This window comes from Melanotaenia boesemani, chromosome 1, assembly GCF_017639745.1.
Source record: "Melanotaenia boesemani isolate fMelBoe1 chromosome 1, fMelBoe1.pri, whole genome shotgun sequence".
Classification (NCBI taxonomy): Eukaryota; Metazoa; Chordata; class Actinopteri; order Atheriniformes; family Melanotaeniidae; genus Melanotaenia; species Melanotaenia boesemani.
The window spans coordinates 9302226-9327430 of record NC_055682.1 but is presented as its reverse complement, the minus strand read 5'-3'; the positions used below and the strand labels follow the sequence as shown (position 1 = coordinate 9327430).

At 39.1% G+C, this 25205-nt stretch overlaps 1 protein-coding gene across 1 annotated transcript; it reads right to left on the bottom strand.

Moving 5' to 3' along the window:
• Nucleotides 1-5327: 5327 nt before the first annotated feature.
• LOC121641801 lies at nucleotides 5328-24354 on the bottom strand. The gene is made up of 7 exons (XM_041988104.1): nucleotides 24337-24354; nucleotides 23224-23580; nucleotides 21350-23143; nucleotides 20584-20590; nucleotides 9443-9447; nucleotides 8925-8931; nucleotides 5328-5365 (listed from the first exon to the last, which is right to left on the bottom strand). Exons 1-7 carry the CDS (start codon nucleotides 24352-24354, stop codon nucleotides 5328-5330), a joined length of 2226 nt encoding a protein of 741 aa, XP_041844038.1.
• Between the last annotated feature and the right edge of the window lie 851 nt (nucleotides 24355-25205).

Below are 25205 nucleotides of genomic sequence, written 5' to 3'. Positions count from 1 at the left end.
GCTAGAGCATTGGAGGCAATTTAATGCTGCTTACAGGCTATGTTTGCTATTAAACGAAGGTGAGGCTGTCAGAAGTGGTATGGGAGAGTGTGTTTGTAAAGGGGTTATGTGTGTGTGCATGCATGTATACGTTTGGATGTGTGTGTATAAAGTCATTTGACTTCAGTTAAGTAAATCTAACAAGCAGAGCATAGACCCTTGGCAAAGACTGCTTAGGCAGGGTTTGAATTCGGGGGAAGCTAAGGGGAGCTCGGCTCCCCTGAAAGGCAAAGGAACTCCCATAAAGACATTCAGTCCTAAAAATGGTCCACTTTCAGGTTACATTTAATTTTTCAACAAGGTTCCTGATGTTTCTTAAAAAGTGTATTTATTTCTTTAATTCAATTAAGTAAATCATGGGCCGACAAGGCTCAGTGGGTAGAGTGGTCGTCCTGCAGCCCAAAGATTGCCGGTTCGATCCCAAGACACCGAACCCCTAATTTCTCCTGATGGGTAGTGGTTAGCGCCTTGTATAGCTGCTTCTGCTTTCGGTCTGTGAATGTGTGTGTAAATGAGTGAATGTGGAAAAAAAAAAAAAAAAAGAAAAAGGTGGCTGTACGGTGGTGTGGTGGTTAGCACCGCAGCCTCAGGTCGCTGGTGTATAGGTGGGTTCTCTGGCCACCGTCCAAAGACATGCATGTTAGGTCAATTGGTCACTCTAAATCAGGGGTAGTCAATGTCGGTCCTCGAGGGCACCAATCCGCCAGGTTTTCCAGATTTCCCTGCTCCAGCACACCTGACTCAAATTAAATGGATCCAGCAGCCTATAAGGATCTTCACAATGACTCGTTAGTTTAAGTCAGGTGTGTTGGAGCATTGAAATCTGGAAAACCTGCCGGATTGGTGCCCTCGAGGACCAACGTTGGCTACCCCTGCTCTAAATTCTCCCTAGTAGTGAGTGTGTGTGTTTGCCCATATCTATGTTGGCCCTGCGATGGGCTGGTGTCCTGTCCAGGATGTAGCCTGCTTCTCACCTGCTAAAATGCTGGGATAGGCTCCAGCTTATCCACGACCCGTAATGGACCAAGATAATGAACAATTAAGTAAATCTTCCAAATGATCCAAGTGATCCGTTCTGGTTCCTTCAGCAGCCTGGATAGCAGCATTAAGTTAAGTATTGGTTGTTTGTTGTGTGCTGTGATCGCCACAAACAGGAAGATAAATAGGAAGATAAAAACAAAGAAAAAAATAAGTGCTATTACAACCAAAATATTACACAAGCCCACAGCAACATAACCTTATAGCAATAGTCTCTTAAATAATAATATTTAACCAGACATGACTAAATAGGATTAAAACTTCTAAAATGGTACAATAGTCTGGCACCCAGGAAAGGAAAATAAAGGGAAAAAAATAAAGGAAGATGAGACAGAAGACAGAGGTACAGTAATGTTATTGTGATGAAGTGAATGAAAAGAACAGTTTATGGTTTGTACTTAATGTTGTTGGAGCAGTGTTAACTTGCTAGCTTACTTCAGAAGCTAGTAGGATTGTTCATAATCAAATTAATGTTACTTCCACCTTAGATTCATCGGGGATGTTTGGAAAGTTAACATCAATCCTGTTTAGGTGACAGTGTTTTCCAATGTCAGTTTAAAATGCTATCAGTTTTTCAAAATTTTCAACCACCATCAACTTCATTTGCTTCTGTCCTTTCAGCCTAAGCGCAGCTTAGTAACATAGCATTAAAACTAAAGGCTTTATCAATGGACATATGTCATATGATGCAAGGGGACACCAGCTAAAATCTTACCTAAGGCACCAAATTGGTCATGGCTGGCAGTGCTAAAGAGTAACTAAAGTGCCTGATTCTATAACTGCAAGTACATAACTGCTGACAGATCTTTGGCTGAGCACTCTTTACGCTCACCCAATATAATAATTCTCAGTGATTTTGATATACACATGGATAATGTAAATAATACTCTCACCAGGGATTTTACATTTTGTCTTAACAGTCTTGGCTTGCAACAGTTTATTATCGTTCCAACTCATTCAAAAGGACATATTCTTGATTTAATTTGCTGTTCAGGTGTAATTCCCACAGGTTGCTGCCAACTGCCTCCGCCCCTCCCTCACCTTTCAGACCGCCGCCATACTCGTTCACAGTCTTGTCACCTCCCGTCTCGACTACTGTAACTCCCTTCTGTTTGGTCTTCCCCAAAAAACACTCCATAAACTTCAACTCGTTCAGAACTCAGCAGCCCGGGTCATCACAAGAACCACATCCACCCATCACATCACCCCTGTCCTGCAGCAGCTCCATTGGCTCCCCGTCACCTACCGCATCCACTACAAAATTCTACTGTTCATCCACAAGGCCATCCATAACCTCGCTCCTCCCTACCTTTCTGATCTCCTCCATGTCTCCATACCAGTCCGTTCCCTCAAAACCTCTTCCTCTAGTCACCTCACCATCCCCCCAGCCCGCCTTGTTACTGTTACGGCCACTGCCTATTGTTGGCAGCTGCGGCTCGTTACTGCCGCTGATTGCCTGATCTGGAGGCTCTGTTTGGAGTGGCTGGATTCAACACACCTCAGTCTCCTCCCTTCTGATTGGCTAATCGTCGGACCAATCAGGCTGCTGCTTAGAAGAAGCCTATGCTGAAAAGGCTGCAGCAGAAGCCAGTCAGGGGGGGGGATGGCTTAGGCCGCTTTCCTCTCACGTTGTGCACTGGGTGTGTGTGTGTTGTGGTAGTACCTTTGTCACCGTGGGTGTTTTGGTGCTTACTTTCATTTACGATTAGTTTCAGTGTTGGGCTAGGTTAGCTTTTGTTATGTTGTGACGACGGTCACTTTAGTTTATGGATCTGCTGCCTTTTATTTGGTTTTAGTTTCCTCGCCGAGCTGTGGTCATGCCATTGTTTGTGCTCGGTGGGATTTGGGTATATGTTTTGGTTTATGTCTTTCAGCAGGTTCGCTAACCCCAGCACTTGGTTAATCTGTATTTTTTGTTACAGGTTTTGACACGTTGTTTCACGGGATTCTAATAAAATGTGCTTATTTTAATTCACCATCTGTCCTCAATGTTATTTTTTGTTGTGCCCAATCATGCCCCTGAGTCGGGTCGTAACAGTTACCATGGGGAGTAGAGCTTTCAGCTGCTCTGCTCCTCATCTCTGGAACTCGCTCCCCCCAGACCTCCGTAACTCTGATTCTGTACAACTGTTCAAATCCAGACTCAAAACACATCTGTTCAAACTGGCATTCTCACTGTAATATTTCACACTGCTTTTTATTATTGTTTTATGCATCCTTTAATTTATGAGTATATTTATTGATTTGTTTTATTCTTGTGTTTTATCCTGCAAGGTGACCTTGTGTGTCAAGAAAGGAGCCCACAAATAAAATGTATTATTATTATTATTATTATTATTATTATTATTAACAGGAGTATTTGAAAAAAAGGATAAATATCCTGTTATGGTCCATTTAGAAACAGATAAAAAAAATCGCATTGTGATTAATCGCATTACAATGTGAGTAATCACAAGTTAACTCAGGATGCTCATGCAATTAATCATGGTTAAATGCTTAGAATAAGTGACAGCCCTAATATATATATATATATATATATATATATATATATATATATATTAGGGCTGCAACGATTAGTCGACGTTGTCAACAACAGTTGACTATAAAAATAGTCGACAACGAATTTAGCCGTCGACTATTGTCGGCAAAAAAAGCAAAAAAAAACTACAGATTGAGACATAGTCTTTTAATTCTATCTCTGCTGAGAGTTGCACAATGCAAAAGAAGACAATGTCTCACTCTATATTTTTTTCCCCTCTTTGCGCATGTGCATTGTGCAACTCTCAGCAGAGATAGAATTAAAAGACGATGTCTCAATCTGTAGTTTTTTTTTTGCTTTTTTTGCCGACAATAGTCGACGGCTAAATTCGTTGTCGGCTATTTTTATAGTCAACTGTTGTTGACAACGTCGACTAATCGTTGCAGCCCTAATATATATATATATATATATATATATATATATTACTCTTTTTCTGTCTCCCTGGCTCACATGGCACACAATGTTTAGACAATTGTTGCATTATAGCACTAATTAGAATTTTTTTTTTTTTATTCTAATTATTTATATTTATTCAGTCTGTCTCTCTGGTATCTCTTTTACTTTTATTTCTGGGTCCACAAGATGTTAAGATCCATTCATATTTAAAACAAAGTAAAACTGTTTAACTAATTAATTTAATTTTTAACGGTTTACTTAGTCACATCTTGTCATCTTTTGTCTGAAACATTTTTCATACTGTCTCTTTAAAGTTTCCTATGCTGCTCTGCCTGATCAACTCATTTCACATAAAAAACAATGGAGCACAAGGGGAGATGCACATCCTTTGCCTAAGGCATTCCTACTTTGACATTAATGCATTTCATTGAAATGTAGACAAATAAGTGAAGAATAGCCTGGACTACAAACTTGTTTCAGGCAGTTTAGGAGTTATGTGAGAGAATAATTCCCTTTGGTGTGGATTCCAAGCTTTGGAACTTTCAAGTCCTATTACATGCAAAAGATAAATAAACAAAACAATATATATATATATATATATATATATATATATATATATATATATATATATATATATAATATCACTTATTTCCCTTAGTAAAATAAGGGTGAAACCCCCAAAGCATGTGTCCTCCTTAATAATACATTTCTTATTTGGTCTCTGAAGAAGAGAAGAGTGCCTGGAGTGTTGCAAATCAGTTCTGAATACATGGTCAGATTCCTCATTGTGCCTGATTATTCTTTTATACAATAGTTTCCAAGTTAAATAATAATCATGCAGATTTCACCATGCGTAGCTGATTTTAAACCAAATGAAGTCCTCATGCAACTGCTTGTGCTGTTTCTCTTCATCACTGGTGTAACTCCACTAGCTCTACAGTTACGAGTCAGCAGGTTCTACTGGACCGCTAGGCAGTCACATAGTAATTTGGTTGCTATGGCTTTTAATGCAGATATAGGGGAACAGCTTTGTTTTTAGTACTGTACTTATATGCTTTTTGAAGGTGTAACTGAGTGTGGAGCAAAGAGCAATTTGAATTTGAACAACTGGGCCATTTCATGAGCTACGAACTGAAATTTTGCTTCAATATACAGTATGTGATTTAGACCTTGATCTTTTTTTTTCACTGTTCATAATAATGTTAAATGTCATATGTATCTCAGCCTTTTTTTTTCATTTTTAAGGTCAAAGCAAATTCTCTAGGTGGTAGCTGTCCTGCAGTGTTGATTTGAAAGTCCAAGTAAGTGAAAAGAATCATGTTGCAGACATATGAATGTATAACTCAGGTTGAGCTGCAATCAAAGCTATAGGAGAAAAAAACAGGCTTGAGTATAAAAACAGGCTTGAGTATAAAAACAGGCTTGTCAAGTACAAAGGCAGAAAAATCTTGAAAAATGAATCAATAAAGAGCATCACTAATGGCTGTGAGAGCACCTCTAAGACTTTGTGAAGCAGCTCTCTGGTTTCAAAAAAGAGGGTGTTGCTTTGTTGAGAATGCAGTATCTATAGGTACATATGTCCAATCTGTACTTACAAAAACAGAAAAAGGATTTGAAATAAACTTTGCCTGTATACACATGGACAAAATTGTTGGTACCCTTCGGTTAATGAATGAAAAACTCACAATGGTCACAGAAATAACTTGAATCTGACAAAAGTAATAATAAATAAATATTCTATTCTATTCTAACGACATTGCTTTTCAACCATGCTTCAACAGAATTATTTAAAAAAATAACCTCATGAAACATGCCTGGACAAAAATGATGGTACCCCTAAAAAAGAAAATGTGACCAAAGTGACATGGTAATCCAAGGTGTGTCCACTAATTAGCATCACAGGTATCTACAACCTTGTAATCAGTCAGCGGGCCTATATATAAGCTACAGGTAGTCACTGTGCTGTTTGGTGACATGGTGTGAATCACACTAAACATGGACCAGAGGAAGCAAAAGAAAGAGTTGTCTCAGAAGGTTAGAAAGAAAATTATAGACAAGCATGTTAAAGGTAAAGGCTATAAACTTGCTTGCTACCACTGCTCACTGTTTCTTTGTAAAGCAACTTTCAGCTATTTTATAAAATGGCCAACTGCATTTGAGAGACTTTACCTAATCTGACTTGATATTGTTGCAGATTCAGGTGACTTCTGCAAGTGTGGGAGTAAATCAGCCAATCGGTTATACATGGCAGCAGGCCCTCCTCAGTTTGTTACCTGAGTTCTTTCTATATTTGGGTGATGAGCTTCTCTGGCTCTATTCTCACCCTTCAGATCCTGTGCTGGCTGTACCACACCTTCGTACGGATATTTTTTTCATGCCCTGCCAACAATGCTTCCATTGGGATTCTGGCCAGATTTTCTACTCTGATTACTCCAGACCAATAAAGTCATTTGGTCCACCAACCGCAACACCAGTCAGGTTGTTGACAACAGTTTATTGGCCAACCTAACCAGGTGTAGACAAAAAAAAAAAAAAAGTGCAGTTCCAAACAACTTCTAATAATTTTCACCCCATATCCATTCATCCATCACAGTTGCAACTCAGCTCAGTTGCATCATTGACATATACATAACATCAACTTGTTTTTATTTTCAATATATTTTTTCAAATTAATTTGAAGAAGCTTTAATATCATTGTACAAGAATAGAACAAAATTCTGTTTGGCAGTATCTGTCTCGATAACACCTACAAATTAACAATGTTAAAAATTCATAAATAAAAAAATAAAAGTAATTTCAAGTGCAGGTAGAAGGAACGAACCAGAGAAAAAGAAGAGGAACAGGACGAAGATGATACAAAACTGCCAAATAAAAAGCACCCGAAAAAGAAGATGCACCCCGAAAACCGAAAACTTGAGCACTCGCCCTGAGCCCCTGATGACTAAATGACATCACCTGCATGAGGAGTCGAGGGTGACAGGCCACAAGGGCTCGAAATGCTTTAAATAGGATTGGGACAGCACTTTGAGACCTGCACTGCAAGGAGAGAGACGCCAAAACGAGAGGATTACAATTCTTTAAAAAAAAAAAAAAAATGACAGAAGAGAAGTTGCTGCAGCGACGATTTGTCTGTAAGTATAAAACACTGCAGCCATGATTTATTGTCATGAATGTCTGAAAGAATGTGGCTAATAACAACGTAATATCTCCATCAACAGGGTCTGAAGACCAAACCAAAAAATTAATTTGTCTCAGGATAAAACATGAAGCGCTATTTACGGGCTTCCGCAACGCGTCCTTACAAGGATTTGAGTAAGTGTTGAGTTCTTGTAATCCATATAAAAGTAAATGGGCTGAAAACAAAAGAAAACCAGTGTTGATGAGCAGCATTTGTGTCTGTGTGCGTATGTGTATAGTGTTATCATTGCAGAAAAGGGTCTGCAGAAGGTTGTGACCCCCAGCCAGGCTGCAAAGAAATGGGAAAACTTAAAGAAGAAATATAGGGTTAACCTGTTTAATGTTTATGCACATGGGTTGCTGGGTAACGACCCAGCGCCACAATACTGAAGAACATGTTTCACACGTCGGCTTCTCTCGGTAAACTCCGTGTTTCACGTGACATCGCAGTGATTTATGGGTAATTCCTTAGCGAAAGTTGGCATCGATGCTGACTTATGGAAAGGGGGCAGAAAGGGCTCAAAAATGTCCGCCATCATCCCTTGATCACTCACACAATTCCAATTGGAATACCACTGAACCCTCGAGCCCCTCGCGGGAGCGCGCCCGTCAGTGCAGGAGTGCTCAAGTGTTCCATTTGGGATTCGACCGCAGACGAAGTTAAAACTGCTTCTTCTTTGTGGTTTTCTTCTTCTTCTTTTGGTGTTTTTGGACAGCTGTAAACAACTTTATAGAGGTGCATTACTGCCACCAACCAGGTCAAAATGCTGGAGAGAACTCTGAACTCAGCATTGCCCACTCGCGGATGAACTTACTAATTACCCATGGAAACGTGAAAGACACATGGAAGTATATAGGCAGTGACATATGACAAAACTGTCTGTCTTCTGCATATCCGTCTCCTGCGTTAAGCATAAATGGGCCTTATCACAGTTGGAACCAATCCAAAGGAAAGAAAGATAAGGTCTTCACCTATGACAGACTCTGGAGATTCATCCAAACGGATGAGTGTGCTTGTAAAAATTAAACCTGTGTGACTATAACAATATATGCTAGTACTGGTAAACTGGTAAATTAAAACAGATGCTAGTCATTCATAACTGAAAATGAAGATAAGTATTTATTTAAGATAAATGGCTACACATATTTCCTTTAAGTTTTTCATTTCCAATGCCAATTCTGAAAGCTCCAGCTTAGATCTAAACAGTATTAGGAGAGATAACCGTTAAACATTCAATCTTCTCCGTCCCTGTTGAATAACAGTTACCCTGGCAAAACATCAAAGGTGGCATCAGACTCAGAGCTAAACCATTTTCTAAAGAAATGGCCAAAATGGAGTCCAGACATTAGCTGATGAACCAGAACTACACTGAGCCATCAATAAAGGGCAAAAAAAAAAAAAAAAAAAAAGACAGGGTATAAGCATTGAGAAGGTGATTGGAAGGGATGCAGGTGAGAAAATTAGGGAAAAGGGTGCAGGCGGCAATCCAGAAAAGGTTAGGGAAACAAGCAATGGCAAGCAATAGGAAAATCAGAACCCAACAAGAAAACTAGTCTAACAAAAACTGCTAAACATAAAATACAAATGTTACGGCCCTGCTTGTCATAGACAAGCTGTGGCCATTTGTGTGTGATTAGGGGCGGCAGAGCACTGCCCGGAGTGGCCAAGGCCAGCGCCTTTGTCCCCGCCCCTGTGTGACTGGCACCCCTCTGGACCAGTCAGGCTGCAGCCTACGGAGAAGCTCAGGCTGAAAAGGCTGCGGCCGAGGCAGGTCTGGAGGGGGAGATGCCAGAAAGGCTCAGGCCGCTCTCCCCCTCATGTTGTGCACTGGGTGTGTGTGTGTGTCGCGACCACCTCCCTTTCACAATGGGTGTTTAAGTGTTTAGTTGTGTTAAGTTTACTTTGTGGTGATTGTTTTAGGGCTGGGCTAGGTTAGCGTTTTATTGTGTTGTGACGACGGTCACTTTAGTTTATGGGCCTGCTGCTTTTGTTTGGTTATAGTTTCCTCACCGAGTTGCGGTTGTGTCTGTGTGTGCACTCGGTGAGTGTTTGGTATAGGTTTTGGTTTGTTTCTTTCTGCAGGTCCGCTAACCCCAGCTCATCTTTATTTTGTTTACAGGTTGTCCATCACTTTCACGGGAATTGTAAATAAATGTGCTTTCATTATAATTTACCACCTGTCCACGCCGTGTTCTTTGTTACGCCCTTCCATACCCCTGAGTCGGGTCGTAACAACAAAGAATAAAGCAAACATTATCTAAAACAGGAAGAACTTGCAAAAACACAAGTAAACCAAGAATAACCAGAATATCTGCAAAAAAACGTAAAATCAGACACTAGACAGCCCCAAAGCTGAATATCCAGTTTCATCTAAGAAAAAATAAAATTATTCATTCATTATCTGTATCGCTTTATCCATTATGGGTTGCAGGTAAGCTGGAGCCTATCAGGTGAGAGGCAAATGGACTGGTGACCCCGCACAGGTCATCAGTCCATCACAGAGCCAACACACAGAGAGACAAACAACCATTCACACACACTCACTCCTAGGGAGAATTTAGAGTGACTAATTAACCTAACATGAATGTCTTTGGATGGTGGAAAGAAGCCTGAGTATCCGAAGAGAACCCACACATACATGGGGAGAACATGCAAACTCCACACAAAAAAACCACCAACCCCCAGGTTCGAACCTCCCCCCAGCTGAGACTCAAACCAGCTGTCTTCATGCTGAGAGGCTGCAGTGCTAACCACCACACCACCGTGCACCGCCCAAAATTAAAATGACTTGTCTTTATTTGTTTAAAAGTAAATGTGGGATATAAAAATGAATAGGTTGAAAAATTAAAACGTGGCTGATGTTTTTTGTGACAGTTATGCGAAAATTGTTGGACTACACTGTCACACGGTGAATGACGTGATTTTACTACTCGTGTTCTCGGTGTTCATAGTTAGGCAAAGTTGAACCACAGCAGTGAAGAGTCAGAGATGACAATATAAGTTACTGTTGATTATTTTATAGTCACAGATGCTGAAAGCCAAATAAAATATAGACCACTTCTTCTGGTAAGTATATAGGTCTCTGAGAAAATAAATGATCAAAAGAAAAAGGTGCTTTCACAGCAATGTAAGAACATTTTTTTCTGTCCATTTAAGTGTAACAGAAATAGGAAGCTCAATGTTCACCTATTTTTGTGTTTCACAAACATTTGAAAAACAACGTAAAGGCTCTTCAGGTCAGGCATTTTCAAATGAGATTTAAAAATGGCTGTGGTGGAAAAAAAATCAGGATTAAATGAGCCTACACAAAATTTAACAATTTTTTTTTTCATTTTTTTTCATTTTAGGTCTATCAACCAATGAAAACATCTGCAATTTTCACATTTTGTTTTAGAATTAATTTTGCAAAATATCTGTATGCTGTGGTGCAGATAAAAGTAAACATTTTTCTACAGCTTTATTTGTGTCTACAATCTTTTACATAACTATCAGTGGCTATGAGAGACATGCCCTGGGAAAGATTCACATTATGTGCAATTTCTGCCATTCACGCAAGATTATACAGTAAGTTAACTGTGAAAAGAAAAGAGAGAAAATCAAAAGAAAGGAAGAAAGTCTATAATACTAAATTTTGTCTCACAGCATGTGTGCTTAAGTATCTTTTGTAAAATGCTGCTAAATCTAGAGCTGCTAATCTCATCCGTTTCTCATTGTTCTCCAACAATGACAATTTTGCATTCATATTACAGAGCAAATCCTGCTGTGGCTTGTGTGGAAAAAGGTAACTGGAAATATAATTTTTCTACATGTTTAGCTTATTTATCACTTATTATTATACATATGAGGGTTTGATTACAGTAAAAAAAACAAACAAAAAAAAAAACCATAAGCTTACTTCACCTGAGCGCATCATTTTCACAATCACTGCTTTTTCTCAAAAGAAAAGCTGCAGCATTTTTGCACTGTACGACATTCTAAAGTTCGTTTTCTCATCACATATTATTTAGTCATTTAATAATAATGCTAATATTGAGTCAACAAATATGCAGTGCTTGTGTTAAACAATATAGTGGTGGATAGGAGCAGTTGAACATATCAGTGTAAGCATCTGGATGGAGCTAATTGTGTTCTTTCTCCTTTTTCCCACTTCCTGGGTTTGATGGTGAGCCCTTGATGCAAAGCCCACAGCTGTGGAGAATTGCTGATCAGCACGCCAATCAGTGTCTCCATAAAAGAGTGCTCTGCACACCAGTCAGGTTGGCCTTTGTGAGAGTGACCAAGGCAGAGGTGGCAAGCCAGCTGTGGTATTGTAAAAAATGATAACTGAGGTCAGACTGTGTCACACAGTCTGTGTGCACTATTGTGCTGTTATTCTGTGAATTTAATTTGAATTTCTTTTGTTACACATGGTACTACAAAAATACCATAAAACCAAAAAGACCACATCTCTTTGCAAAATGTATAATTTTAACGGTAACTTTAACATGATTCAATCACTATTATAAAGAAATATGCCTATATACCAACATTTATTTCTTCCTAATTAGTACAAAATCAAAACACCTTGAAACCCAAGTCACATGATCTAGGAAAATGAGCAAGGCCTTCCTATTTAAAGAAAGCAATATCCTTCTGCTCAGTTTTGCCAAACAATGTGGGATGCGGCCAGCATTTTATGTGCTGCAACAACTGGTAAGTATGTGAGTGAAATGTATGCCTAAACCAGGTCCAAGCCACCAAGTGTGCACCCTTGGCTACGCTTCTCATACAGAAAAGGATGGGGAATAAACAAAAAGGAAAGATGATGTCAGTTACTAGCAAAACAGAGGGAGAGAGAATAAATTACGTGTGTGCTCGCACTAGAGTATGTGTGTATGCATGTGTGCGCCCAGATGTGTGTGCATGCGGTGATCAGTCAGATGGAGCGGTGGCACTGCTCCGTGACATTCAGTCTACGATAAAGTCTACATTATTTTTTGTAGCAGTCTGTTACTGTGGTACTGTGTTAAAGAGAAGAAGTAAATCTTGCTATTTGTTTAAATGTGCTGTCTTGCTTTGACTCACCAAGATGCTCTGCTCAAGGTGTGCATCTGCTGGCCTTTGCCCTGTTACATCAGTATGGTCAGAGTTCAAAGGTTTTTGTCTATTTTACTCAAATGGTAGCTTATCATGGGTAAAAAAAAGTATGGAGGAGCAAAGTGTTGTCATTTATTTATATATTTAATAGTGCTGGGCAACGATTAAAATTTTTAATCGCGATTAATCGCATGACATGCTGCGATTAATCGAGATTAATCGCAATGTTACCCGCAAAATGTCTCTTTCCTTTAAAAAAAAGGCCTACAGCTATAAAAAGAAAATGCAGTAAGTTTTGGTTTACAAACACGACATCAGGGGTCTCCAACCTGCAACTCTGGAGCTGCAAGTGTTTTCTCTGGACCTTCCACAATGCCTCTAAATATGTGGCTAAAATATTTTTTTTAAATCTATCTTTCTTGTCATTAGGTTGGAAACCATGGACTTTTTTTCCTTTCTTTTACATCATTTTCCACAAATATCTACATTCCTTAGTAGAAAGTCTGTCTATCCTCTTTTTTTTATAAAGGTTTTATGTTTTACTTTATTTTAAAACCTTAAAAATGGAAATAAAAATGTGGTTCTTCAAAAGTAACAAACATCCTATAGTGGCTCTTCATAAAAAATATATATTAACTTGCCTTTTTGAAAAGTCTCATAACATTTGCGTCTCTAAAGTAGTTTTATTTAGCTGGCTGAGGGAAAAATGGCTCTTTGGATTGGAAAGGTTGCAGACCCCCTGCACTAAACACATAAACATACATAAACACGAACAAACGACTCCTCTAATGAAAGCTCACATCTCACAGATTCCACAGCTGGAAGTTTCATCTCGCTACGACCAAGATTTACCGAACCAGAGGCAGAAGAAGACCCGATTTATGCTTTACGTTTGTAAAAGTCAGAAAGCATGTCTTACCTTTGCTGTCTTGCATAAATTAAAACCGCATTTATTAAAAAAAATAATAAAAAAGTTTTCCATCCAAAAATTACGATGTTCTGTCCATCTGCATGTATTTTGACAAAGAGAAACGTTGGTTCTTTTTTTCTTCTTCTTGTTCCAGACAGTAGAGATGTGACGTTCATGAACGAATCGATTCTTTTGAACGACTCTTTTAAATGAACGATGGGAATCGATTCACAGCTGTGAGCCGTTCATTTATGAGCCATTCTTTTTATATACAAATTTTTGACACTGCCTTCATCAAATCAAATCAAATCAAACTTTATTTATAAAACGCTTTTCATGCCATAGGCAACACAAAGTTCTTTATATGATTAAAAACCTAAGAATAAAAACACTCAATGAAATCTTTTACACAGTCATACGCACACACGTATACACACACACACCAAGCCCAATCCCCTCCCCCCTTCCAGCTAAAAATGACTGACTTAATGAATAAATAAATGAATAAATAAGTAAATAAGAAGTAGTACATTTGAGTAAAATGAAATAAAATAAATAAAATGTGACATCATAGAAGTCTGATGTCCAACACGCTCCGTTCATGTGAAGCATCTGTGGGCAGAGAGTATTGTTTGGTAAACAAATACTGTGAGTTCTATCCAAAACATTTACTAGAATTTGCACTGACTGCTCAGGTTTATCCTTTTTATCTATATTTTTCCTATAATTACTTAATCTTGTATAGTAGATTTTATATAGGTACATATTTTGATTGTTTGTCATTCTTATATAATGTGAAATTTTGTAAGATATTGTGAGAACGAGCCAGTCTTTTGAATGGCTCTTTGAAAGGAACGGCTCCTCAAGATCCGGCTCCCTTCAAAGAGCCATAAATCCCATCTCTACCAGACAGAAAACATCTCTTTGTTTTTAATAAACACGCTCTCTCCCGATCACGTCAGACGCACTGCTGCAGCAGGGATATGGCAGGCCAGACCTGCCACAATTACGCCACTAATCTGTCACGTTTCACCCAAAGAACGGCGAAAAAAACGCCGTTTTGTCAGTAAACACGGCGTTTTTGTCGCCGTAATAAAAGGCTGCGCCGTTAAATAGGTCTGGCCTGCCATAAAAGCCAGCGGCCAGCAAAAAAAAAAAAATTGACGCGCGATTAAAAAAATTAACGGCGTTAATTAAGCGTTGCGTTAATGCGCGATTAACGCGTTAACGTGCCCAGCACTAATATTTAACTGAAATTTCTCTAAGATTTCTGTGAATAGCCAGTCATATCTCAAATTATCCCACGGTTAATGTGCTACTGTCCATTATGATAAAAGCAGGAATTCACCTATGTTGTGTTGAAAGTTTTACATATTTTTCCTTAGGTCCAACCTTGTCAGACTGTTTTTTCAAAAGGAATAAACAACCAATAACTGTCTCACAAAAGGGAAAAAAAAGCCTAAAAAATGATATCTTTTTTAAAACTATATAACTTGGCAAGAAATTGGTGTATTATGCAAGTATACAGTCGATCGGGGATGATAACTCTAAATATACAGTTAAATAGTCTCAAGGTTGTTATGATTGAGGGAAGTGAATACAACCTACCCAGCAGATATAAAACATAAACCAATTAACAGCTGTGTCTGCAATTTCCATAAAATCTTAAATTCAATTAAAAGTTAGCGATAACAATACCAAAGGCAGAACTGCTGGTAGGAGTGAAACAAACAAACAGTCAAATTCTCTACTAAGAGGTCATCTGTGACTAAACAAAACTGATATATTAAGTCTTAGCAAAGTATAAGCAAGCCTGTTATGAGGAAACTATAACAGTCAGTTTGATTTTGAAAGGTTTTTGTTGTCATTAAAAACTTGTCTTCCAACTATCTGGCAGAAAATACTGGCTATGAAACATTAGGATGTACAGAGCGTACTCTAAAGTTCCTCATTCATATATCTTATTTCTTGCACACATTTTATGTGTGTGTGTGTGTGTGTGTGAGACACAAAAAATGCTGTTGTCACCAACTTCCTAGACTACAATTTGGTTAACTGTTGGACATACAGTAAAATAGAAATAAAACTGTGATGCCATTTACTGAATTTATGTATGCAAATTACTCTTCTAAATCCAGAGTAAAAATAAATGCTTGGTGTGTGATTTCTTAACTTAAAGATCCTAAAAATATGTCTAAATGATCATTATTCATGTATTTGGCATAATCTCATCAGAACATCATTTCTGCAACCTGAACACCACAAAAAATAATCATGGTGAAAGTAAATAAGACAGAATGAACTGACTAACTACAATGCTGGCACATTAATCACTGCGTGTCACATCATACATTACACTGTGTCTTTATTGCTTCCTTCCTATTGAAATGCAGATGTAAATTTGTGTGCATGTGCAATTGGTAAAGGAGGAAGAGGAAGAGCTGTGTACAGAAAATAGGGTATCCCCAGGGATAGTGCTTTCTCCTGGCGGAGCGACCTGTCTTAAATAAATCATTCCATTTCCATGCCCAACTTCTCTATCTTTCTCTAATCCAGTGTGGGAGAGAGTGGAGAAAGATAGGGGAGTAAGCTGTTTTCCTTCCTCCTCTGCCTGTGTGTTGCTTTAAGCCTTTAGTAACTTGAGTTCTGAACTTTTTTCCCTTCTTTTTTTCTCCTTTTTTTATTTATTTATTTTTTGTTTGTTGTTGACCCACTTAAATGTGACTGTAAACCCACAAACTGGGTTGTACAGTAGTGGGGGGAAAAATATCCAAAAAATACTTCTTTCTGTAAACAAGACTGTTTTCAGAAATGCGTATGCTCAGCCTGCATTAACTGCACAGGTTAACTGCACAGGTTAACTGCACATGGCGCACGGAGGATTCCACTGCAGGAATTTAAGATGATCAGCATTTTAAACCCCTAACACCTGAATTTATTTACACTTGTATAAAACCAAAATAAATACAGAAAAAAAATTACAAAAAAAAAAAAAAAAAAAAGACTGGAATAAATAAAATACAAATAGATATCAAATAAATTATTACCAGTTAAATAAATATGAATAATAAAAAAAATCAATTTAATGACCAAAAATCAATAAATAAAACAAATTAATTACGTAAAAATAAATAAAATAAACAAAAGCCTGAAGCGGTTTGTCCCCATTTTGTGACACCAGGCAAAGAAAAAAAAAAAAGAATATTTGATGTTTATATATGACATAAAAAATAACAAAAAAAACTAAAGACATCTCAGACAGTTTGAAGAAAGTAAACACAGTCCAATTCTATCCACTTATAATCCAAAGAATTCCAATTAAATAGCATAATGAACTAAATTAAACCAGTAAAAATCCAACCCATTCCAATTCAAATCCAGTGAAAGACAAGTTTAGTCTGACTGCAGTTCAATTGATTCCAATTTAAATCCAATGGAAAAGAGTCCACTTTAATTAAATAATAAAAATCAAATTGTAAGCCAATTATTTCTAACTCAGATCCAATACATACACACTCAGTTCAGTCCAAACTCATTTAATTCCATCCATCCATCCATCCATCCATACCCACTTTTCCCTATTTATTGAAAAATATAGTCAAATCTATTTAAATATTACAATTAATTGCATTTTTGCATTTCAAATCCTATTATATGCAGTTAACTACAATTAAATTATTATCTACTTAATTCCTTTAATTAAAATTTATCCTGTTTCCAACTACAAACCAATAAAATAATACAATACTATAGTGTGTGTGTGTGTTTATATATATATATATATATATATATATATATATATATATATATATATACATACAGTGGTCCCTCGTTCATTGCGGGGGTTACATTCTGAAAACACCCCGCAACAAATGAAATCAGTGAAATGACGATCTTATTAATTTTTCACAATTCAAATGCATGTTAAGGCCTAAAAATCCCTGCTCAGGGTGTTTATAGACCTTTCCCAAACTATAATGAACATTTTCAACATTCTCACACACTTTATACACTCTCAAAAACCTATATGTATTTAACAACATGAATTTCTTAATAATTACTCACCCCATAAATTCATAATAGCTTCTCTGTTGGCGCTGTGTCCCCACCCTTGTCTGTAATGTTGTTTTTCACAGAAGGCCTAGGTGTTGCTGTCTTTTTCAGAGTGAAGAACATGGTTATGGGAAGTTGCTGGCGCTTCTTTTTTTCTGGGCGAGAATGTTTTTATTCACCGATATGCCACTTTCGACCCAAGCAAGAAACACAGCACAGTGGGCTGATTCCTACTTGAAACATGATTTACATATACTTAAATAAGCAGTGCTGCATACAAAAAAATCCACGAAACATTAAGACCGCAGAAGATGAACCGCGATATGACGAGGGACCACTATATATAATACTATCTAATCATAACTAAATTAATATTTCTATTTAAATATGTTGAAATATTAATCCATTCACAATCAAATTGGTTTAATAAAATCATGTTAAATATTGTCAAACTGAATGCAGTTATAATCAAGGTTTATCAAATTAATATTGTAAATAGTCCAATTTTTTTTTTTTTTTTTTAGCAATCTGAGTGTCATTTGTGTAAAACTGTTTTTATTTCATATCAACTCACTTATTATTGCTGAAGGTAAATGCTAAAAATAACCACCAAGTGTGTTTAGAGTTTAAGGAACCCTAAAGGAAAACAAAATGGAATTCAGAAGTTGTTGGTGGTCTTGTTGTTCTTTAGCTACCCTTGGCACAATCCCATGGGTCTGCCTGAAAAGTGCACATACTGCATAACAGATCAGATGACCCTGTCAGCTGTGTCTTGCAGTGATTGACACTGCACTCACAAAAGGCTGCACACTTTTACTAGTGCTGACAAGACAAGGTTTTCCCCTCAAACAGATTTCTCTACCTCTGTGTGCCTCACTACACCTCAGACCTGCATGGTGTGATCAAGAGCAGGAGATGTTTGTGAAACCCTCATGGACCCACTCTTGATTTTTTGTTGAGCTCTGTGCTGGCAAACCACAGCACTAGCTCTAAACAAAACAAATACAAACCATGAAATACACAACCACTTTAGAAATTTAATGTTCACTTCATCACCTACATTAAAAAATGCCTGTGGTGTTGAAGCACCACTTTATAAAGACTCAGTTTGAGAAATGTACTGTAACATTAGATAAAAATTGAGCATTTTTGTAGTGAGGATGAAAAATAGTCTACAGTGTTCCACAGAGGCAAAGAGTAGCAGTACGCTCACAGCAGGCAGTGATAATTTACCATAATTTACTATATTTTGAGGATGTGTACCTACACTCTTAAAGAATGGTTTCCCTCTGTTCCTCCTTAGCTCATGGGTAAATATATAATATTGAAAATGCCCAAACATTCTCAGTTAGAATAGTTGAAATTCAACAGGAGCAGCTTTGTACAACATGCATTTGTACTGTCCAAATCAAATTTGTCTTCACCACAAGAAATTTAATGAAATGCAAATTGCCAAAGTGTGTCTTCACACCATTGCATGACAAAAACCATTATGTCCAGTTTTCCAGCTGTCCCTGAGCGCAACAGTAACCATCATCCCTCTGAGAAAGTAACTCTACGAGTTTCACACTTACCCATTAAATCACATCCCCTGGCTTGGAGCATATACTACATCTCTTGGAAATCAGCCATTTTCAACATTAAATCTTTGTCTTAGTTACTGGTGCCCACCAGGAAAATCTCATACTAGCTGTTTTTGGCAGTTGAAACTTCCATGGTCAGATCTAGTTCACAGAGTCTAGAACAAGTTACAACTTCCAAAACGGTTTGCTTGACCAGATTTTATTTTATTTAACAATTTTATTAAAAACATATTTCCACTGTTTCACCTCAACTCTCATAAGTTTAGTACTAATGGTCCCTACTTGACAAGTGCAATAAATTATGGTATTTTTAAACTTTTTGTCTTTCTGGGTGATGGTTCAATGTGTAAGAGAAGATAATTCACAAATGGATCCCACACTTATACAAAAAAATATTCAGGGCAAATCAGACATCCTAATTAATAAATACAGTATGTTGCAATGGAAATAGTTCTTAGAGGTTTCAATGGAATGTTTGCTAAGACTAAATAATAATAGTCAATAATAGGCATATATATATATATATATATATATATATATTGTATGAGCTGTCCAGTCCCTGAACAACCGGTGCCAGAGCTTTGTCCCCATTGTAATTTGCAGCCAAGTGTGAAGTGGCTGGAATGAGAATCAGCACCTCGAAATCTGAGACCTGGAAAAGGGTGGAGTGTTTTCTCTGGGTTTGGAATGAGGTTGTGCCCCAAGTGAAGGAGTATCTCAGGGTCTTGTTTACTAGTGAGAGAAGGATGGAATGGGAGATTGACAGGCAGATCGGTGTGGCATCTGCAGTTATGCAGACTCTGCATCGGTCTGTTGTAGTGAAGAAGGAGCTGAGCCAAAAGGAAATGCTCTCGATTTACTGGTTGATCTACGGTCCTACCCTCAGCTATGGCCAAGAGCTGTGGGTAGTGACCAAAAGAATGAAATCGCGAATACAAACGACCAAAAAGACTTTTCTCCGCAGGGTGGCCGGGCTCTTCCTTAGAGATAATAATAATAATACATTTTATTTAAAAGCGCCTTTCAAAACACCCAAGGACACTGTACAAAGGAACATTAAAATAGTTTAAAACCACTATGTACAAAACAAACATTAAAACAGTTAAAACAATAAGTGCAAAACTAAGCAGAAAGGAGGACAACAGAAAGATGGAGAATGACTAGATGGCATAGGACTGTCTGAACAAATGTGTTTTGAGTTGTGATTTGAAGAGAGGAAGAGAGTCTATGGTACGGATGTCAGGGGGAAGAGAGTTCCAGAGATGGGGAGCAGAGCGGCTGAATGCTCGGCTCCCCATGGTGGCGAGACGGGCAGGGGGGACAAGAAGCTGGAGAGAAGAGGAGGAGCGAAGTGAACGGATCGGAGTGGCAATGTGCAGGAGATCAGATATATATGGAGGAGCCAGATTGTGGAGTGCTTTGAATGTAATGAGGAGAATTTTAAAGTTGATTCTTTGTTTAACGGGGAGCCAGTGAAGTTGTTGTAAGATGGGGGTGATGTGGTGAGTAGATGGGGTCCGTGTGATGATGCGTGCTGCAGAGTTTTGGAGGAGCTGCAGTTTCTGGAGGGATTTATTGGGGAGACCAAAGAGAAGAGAGTTGCAGTAGTCAATCCGGGAAGTAACAAGACTGTGGACGAGGATGGCAGTGGTGTGGGGGGTGAGAGAGGGACGGAGACGAGAAATGTTTCTTAAGTGAAAATATGCAGACCGGGTGATACTGTTAATGTGGGAGTGAAAAGAGAGTGTGCTGTCGAGGACGACACCCAGACTCTTTACCTGAGGGGAGGGAAGGACAGTTGAATTGTTTATGGAAATTGGATAACTGTTAGATTTGGAGAGAGTGTGGGGCGTGCCTACCAGGAGGACTTCTGTTTTAGAACTGTTGAGTTTGAGAAAGTTGGATGAAAACCAAGAATGAATTTCTTGTAAACAGGTGGTAAGGGAGGTTGGTGGAAGTGAAGAGGATGGTTTGGTAGAGAGGTAGAGCTGGGTGTCGTCCGCGTAACAATGAAAATTGATATTGTGTCTGCGAAGGATGTAACCAAGTGGAAGAATATAGATAATGAAAAGGAGGGGCCCCAGGACTGAGCCCTGGGGCACACCAGCAGAGACAGGGAAAGAGTTTGATTCATGGGATTTTAGTCGAATGAATTGTGTGCGGCCAGAAAGGTAAGAAGTGAACCAGGCGAGGGGGGTGTGAGTGATGCCGATGGATGATAGTCTGTCAAGGAGAATGCTGTGAGAGATAGTGTCGAATGCTGCGGTGAGGTCAAGAAGGATGAGAATGGATAGTAAACCTGAATCTGAAGCTATGAGAAGGTCGTTGGTGATTTTGAGGAGTGCTGTTTCGGTACTGTGAAGGGGACAGAAGCCGGATTGAAACTGCTCATAAATATTGTTGGTGATAAGGTGATTATGAAGTTGAGAAGCAACAGACTTTTCGAGGATTTTGGAGATGAAGGGTAAATTGGAAATCGGACGAAGGTTATTGAAATTAGTGGGGTCCAAGCCAGGTTTTTTTAAGATAGGTGTGACTGTAGCGGTTTTAAGTGCAAGAGGGACAGTTCCAGAAATTAGGGAGGAGTGAATGATGTTGGTGATGAGGGGAGCAAGTGGGGAGAGGCAGGTTTTGACAAGAGCTGTAGGGATTGGATCGAGCTGACAGGTAGAGGGTTTGGATTTGAGCATAGATTCAGAGATGGCTTGGATGGAGGGGAGAATAAAACTGGAGAATGTGATTATGGGGGATGAGTAGGGGGCGGTGAAGTCCACTCCAGAGACTGCAGCTCCCCACGAGGCCAGATGTTGGTGAATGTCGGAGATTTTGGAGACAAAGAAAGACATGAGTGAGTTACAGAAGTCAGTGGATTGCATGTGGTGGGGAAGAGAGTCAGGCGGCTTTGTAATATTGGTGAGGAGAGAGAAGAGAGTTCTGGAGTTGTGTTGATTGGACTGGATGACACCAGAGTAATAAGCAGATTTTGCTAAGGAGAGACTGTCCTTGTATAGCATTACATGGTTATTGTACATTTCTTTGTGTATAGTGAGTCCAGTTTTGTTATAGAGTCGTTCCAGTTGTCGTCCTTGGGATTTGAGCTGACGGAGGGCAGGAGTGAACCAGGGAGCTGAGCGGGTGAAAGAGACAGATCTGGTTTTCAGTGGAGCATGAGTATTCAGAAGAGTATGGAGATTGTTGTTGTAGTGGGAAACCAGGTCATCCGGTGAGCTGTTGGCATGTGGACTGGGAAAATTGATAATTTCAGAAGAAAAAGTCTCAATGTTGATGTCCTTAACTCTACGGAATGAGATGGTCCGGGGGAGAATGATTCTGGACAGAAGGAGGTTGACATTGAAAGTAATGAGTCTATGGTCAGTGTACGGGAGCATATGTGGTTTACAGTCGAAGGGAGTGATACCAGAGCAGCAGACTAAATCCAGGATATGACCTTTACAGTGAGTTGGGAAATTAATGTATTGTTGCAGACCAAAACTTTCTAGACAAGATAACAAGTTTTTGGAGAGAGCATTACTGTTATTGTCCATATGAATATTAAAGTCACCAAGAATAATTGTGTTTGATGTCAGAGATGAGAAAAGTGTAAGGAGATTGGAGAAGTCATTTAAAAAGTCCTTATTATGTTTTGGAGGACGGTAGATAGTAGCAACAATTGTAGGAGAGGGTCCAGGCAGCAGTGAGGCAGAGTACTCGAACGAGGAGAACACGGGATCAGCAGGGACGGGCACGACTTTCCAACTCTCGCGGTGTAACATCGCGAGACCTCCGCCCCTGCCACACGCGCGAGGCAGGCAGGTGTAAACAAACCCCGGCGGGGCTGACTCGTTGAGCGATGCAAAGTCATTTGGCTGCTGCCAAGTTTCAGTCAGGCACAAGAAGTCTAACTTTCGATCCACAAGAACATCTTGGATGAGATGTCCTTTGCTGCTGAGAGAGCGGATGTTAAGGAGGCCGAAGCTGACGGTGGTGGAATTGTTCTTGGCCGCAGGGTTATCAGACCTCGGCAGGCTGGCCAGGACATTGTGATTAACACCGCGGCCGGCATTACGGGGGTGACGGCGAGTAGTGGACCAAGTTGATTTTATGGAGTAAGAGTCATTGTACTGGAGCTTACCGCCCAATCCGCGGTGAATGTATCTCCGACGGGGCTGAAAGGCGATGTCCGGATGGATGTCGAGACCAGGTGGTGGCTGTGGAGTGCAGGTGTGGCGCCGAAGTTTTAAAAGTTCAGCAGCAGAGTACTGGATGAGTGCGCCTGCTTGCAGGTGGACAAGAGACACGAGGAGCCAGCCGACAGCAAACCAGCGAATGGTCTGTAGAATAAACATTGCTTCTTGTGAAGAGAGAAGCGTGCCCAGGTAGGAATCTGTCGGAAAATAATTTAAAATTTTACCGGTGAGCAGCGGCGACAGACACGCCAGCGTTCACTCAACCGGAAAGTCCGCAAAGTGAGGCCCAAAGTGAGATGAGACGCTCTGTGATCAGGGAGGGGTTCAGAGTGTAATCGCTGCTCGTCCACATCAACAGGAGCCAGATAAGATGTCTCGAGTATCTGGTCAGGATGCCTCCTGGATGCCTCCTTGGTGAGGTATTCTGGGCATGCCCCACGGGGAGGACACCCCCAGAAAGACCCAGGACACGGTGGAAGGACTGCATCTCTTGACTGGCCTGGGAACTCCTTGGGATCCCCCCGGACAAGCTGGGGAATGTGGCCAGCGAGAGGGAAGTCTGGGCTTCCCTGCTTAGACAGCTGCCCTCACAACCTGACCCCAGATAAGCAGAAGAAAATTTATGGATAGATGGAAGTATCTGTGTATGTGTTTTTCCATTTTACTGTATTTTCCAGATCATATTGTGTTTGTTTACTCTTTTCTTTTAATGTGCTTTCTATAATGTTTGACTCATTATATAGAATATACACAGTATTTGCTTTACAGAAGCATATATCTTAGTGAAAAACAATATTTCTATTTGAGCTCACAGTATTAGGAAATGCACAAATAATAGAGGAAGATGCTCTTGCCATTCTAGCCTTTTCTATTTATCTATTCATAGAAAGTCTTGAGTTTATTTCAACATTTTCTAAAGAAAATTAAATAATTAATCACTAACAGTTCATAAAAATATTAACTGTCTATTTAATAAGTAGATATCATTTGTTTTTTGCTTTCTTTTTTTTAGGTCTAGCCTCTTCCAGTTTAGACTCATAGCCAACATTGATGACTGTCTTAAAAAAGAAGAGAGATTCATTTTTAAAGATATACTTTATGTATAACCTCTTGAATTTTTCTTTTTTTTTTTTGTATTGGGGTACAACCTAGGCCTTTGTGAATTGCCTACAGCTAGTCCAAAATGCAGCAGTCCCTCTCCTTAACAGGAAAAAAAAAGAGAGAGACCACATTACTTCTTTACTGCCCTTCCTCTACTGGCTTCCCATTTGCTAGAGGATTGATTTTAAAAATTTGATGCTGCCTTTTAAATCCCTCACTGGGCGCCATCAACTCACCTTGCAGAACTGCTTCATTTCTATACTCCAGCTAGAAGGCAGAGATCATTCAACGAGTTGCTCCTGGATGTGCAAAAAACTAGCCTTAACCTAGATGTAAGGGAGCCTTGCTGCCCCCAAACTGTGGAAAAGTCTAACACCATGACTTCTCTTTTTTAAAAGGATTTTTGTAGCACAACAGGAAAGAAGTCAGAGAGCTTCATGTCATACGCTTATTAGAGAGAGAAGGGTATAACTTGCAGTGGAAGGCCACAGGGTAGGACACCAAATCATGCCTGCTGCATCGAAGAGCTTCAGCTTCTGCACATAGGGAACCGGCTCAACCATTTGAGCCACACGACACCCATCATTTCACACTTTTAATCACTTTTAAAGTCTTTTTCTTTTATTATTTTATAGCATCTGTTATTTAATGCTGTTATTATAGCAGCATTGAATAAACTTGACTTGAATTACGCAGTAGTTTATGAGGGCCAGCCCACTTTTTCTAATAGCTAAATTAGACATTAAAATACTGTATATGCAGCCTTGAGAACAGTTGAACTGTGCAGACTGTAAAATTAAAAGCAGTAAGAACAGGATACATTTCAAGCACCATGCCAGTCTGAATAGGCTAGTGCTATCCTTGTGAACACTGTGTGGGCAGAAAATACTACTATTTACTGCTACTGTTTGTGAACAGTAACACTAACATTTCAGATTATGAACATGTTGTCATGCATAGTTTGCAACTCTTTTTAGGATCTAGATGTCAGACTTGAATGGTTTTTGATAAATGTCATCTTTTCATTCAAAATGCTCAGTGACAGTTTTCACCACATTTCATTGTCTTTATTTTAACGATTGTCTTTCTCAATCTTTCCTGTATT

Bases quoted from the DNA above. Each gene is read 5' to 3' on its own strand.
- LOC121641801 (XM_041988104.1), bottom strand. The intron at 23,144-23,223 runs GTAAAATTTTAA...TTTATTCTACAG, and splicing joins TCTGTCGCCGCTGCTCACCG to ACCATTCGCTGGTTTGCTGT.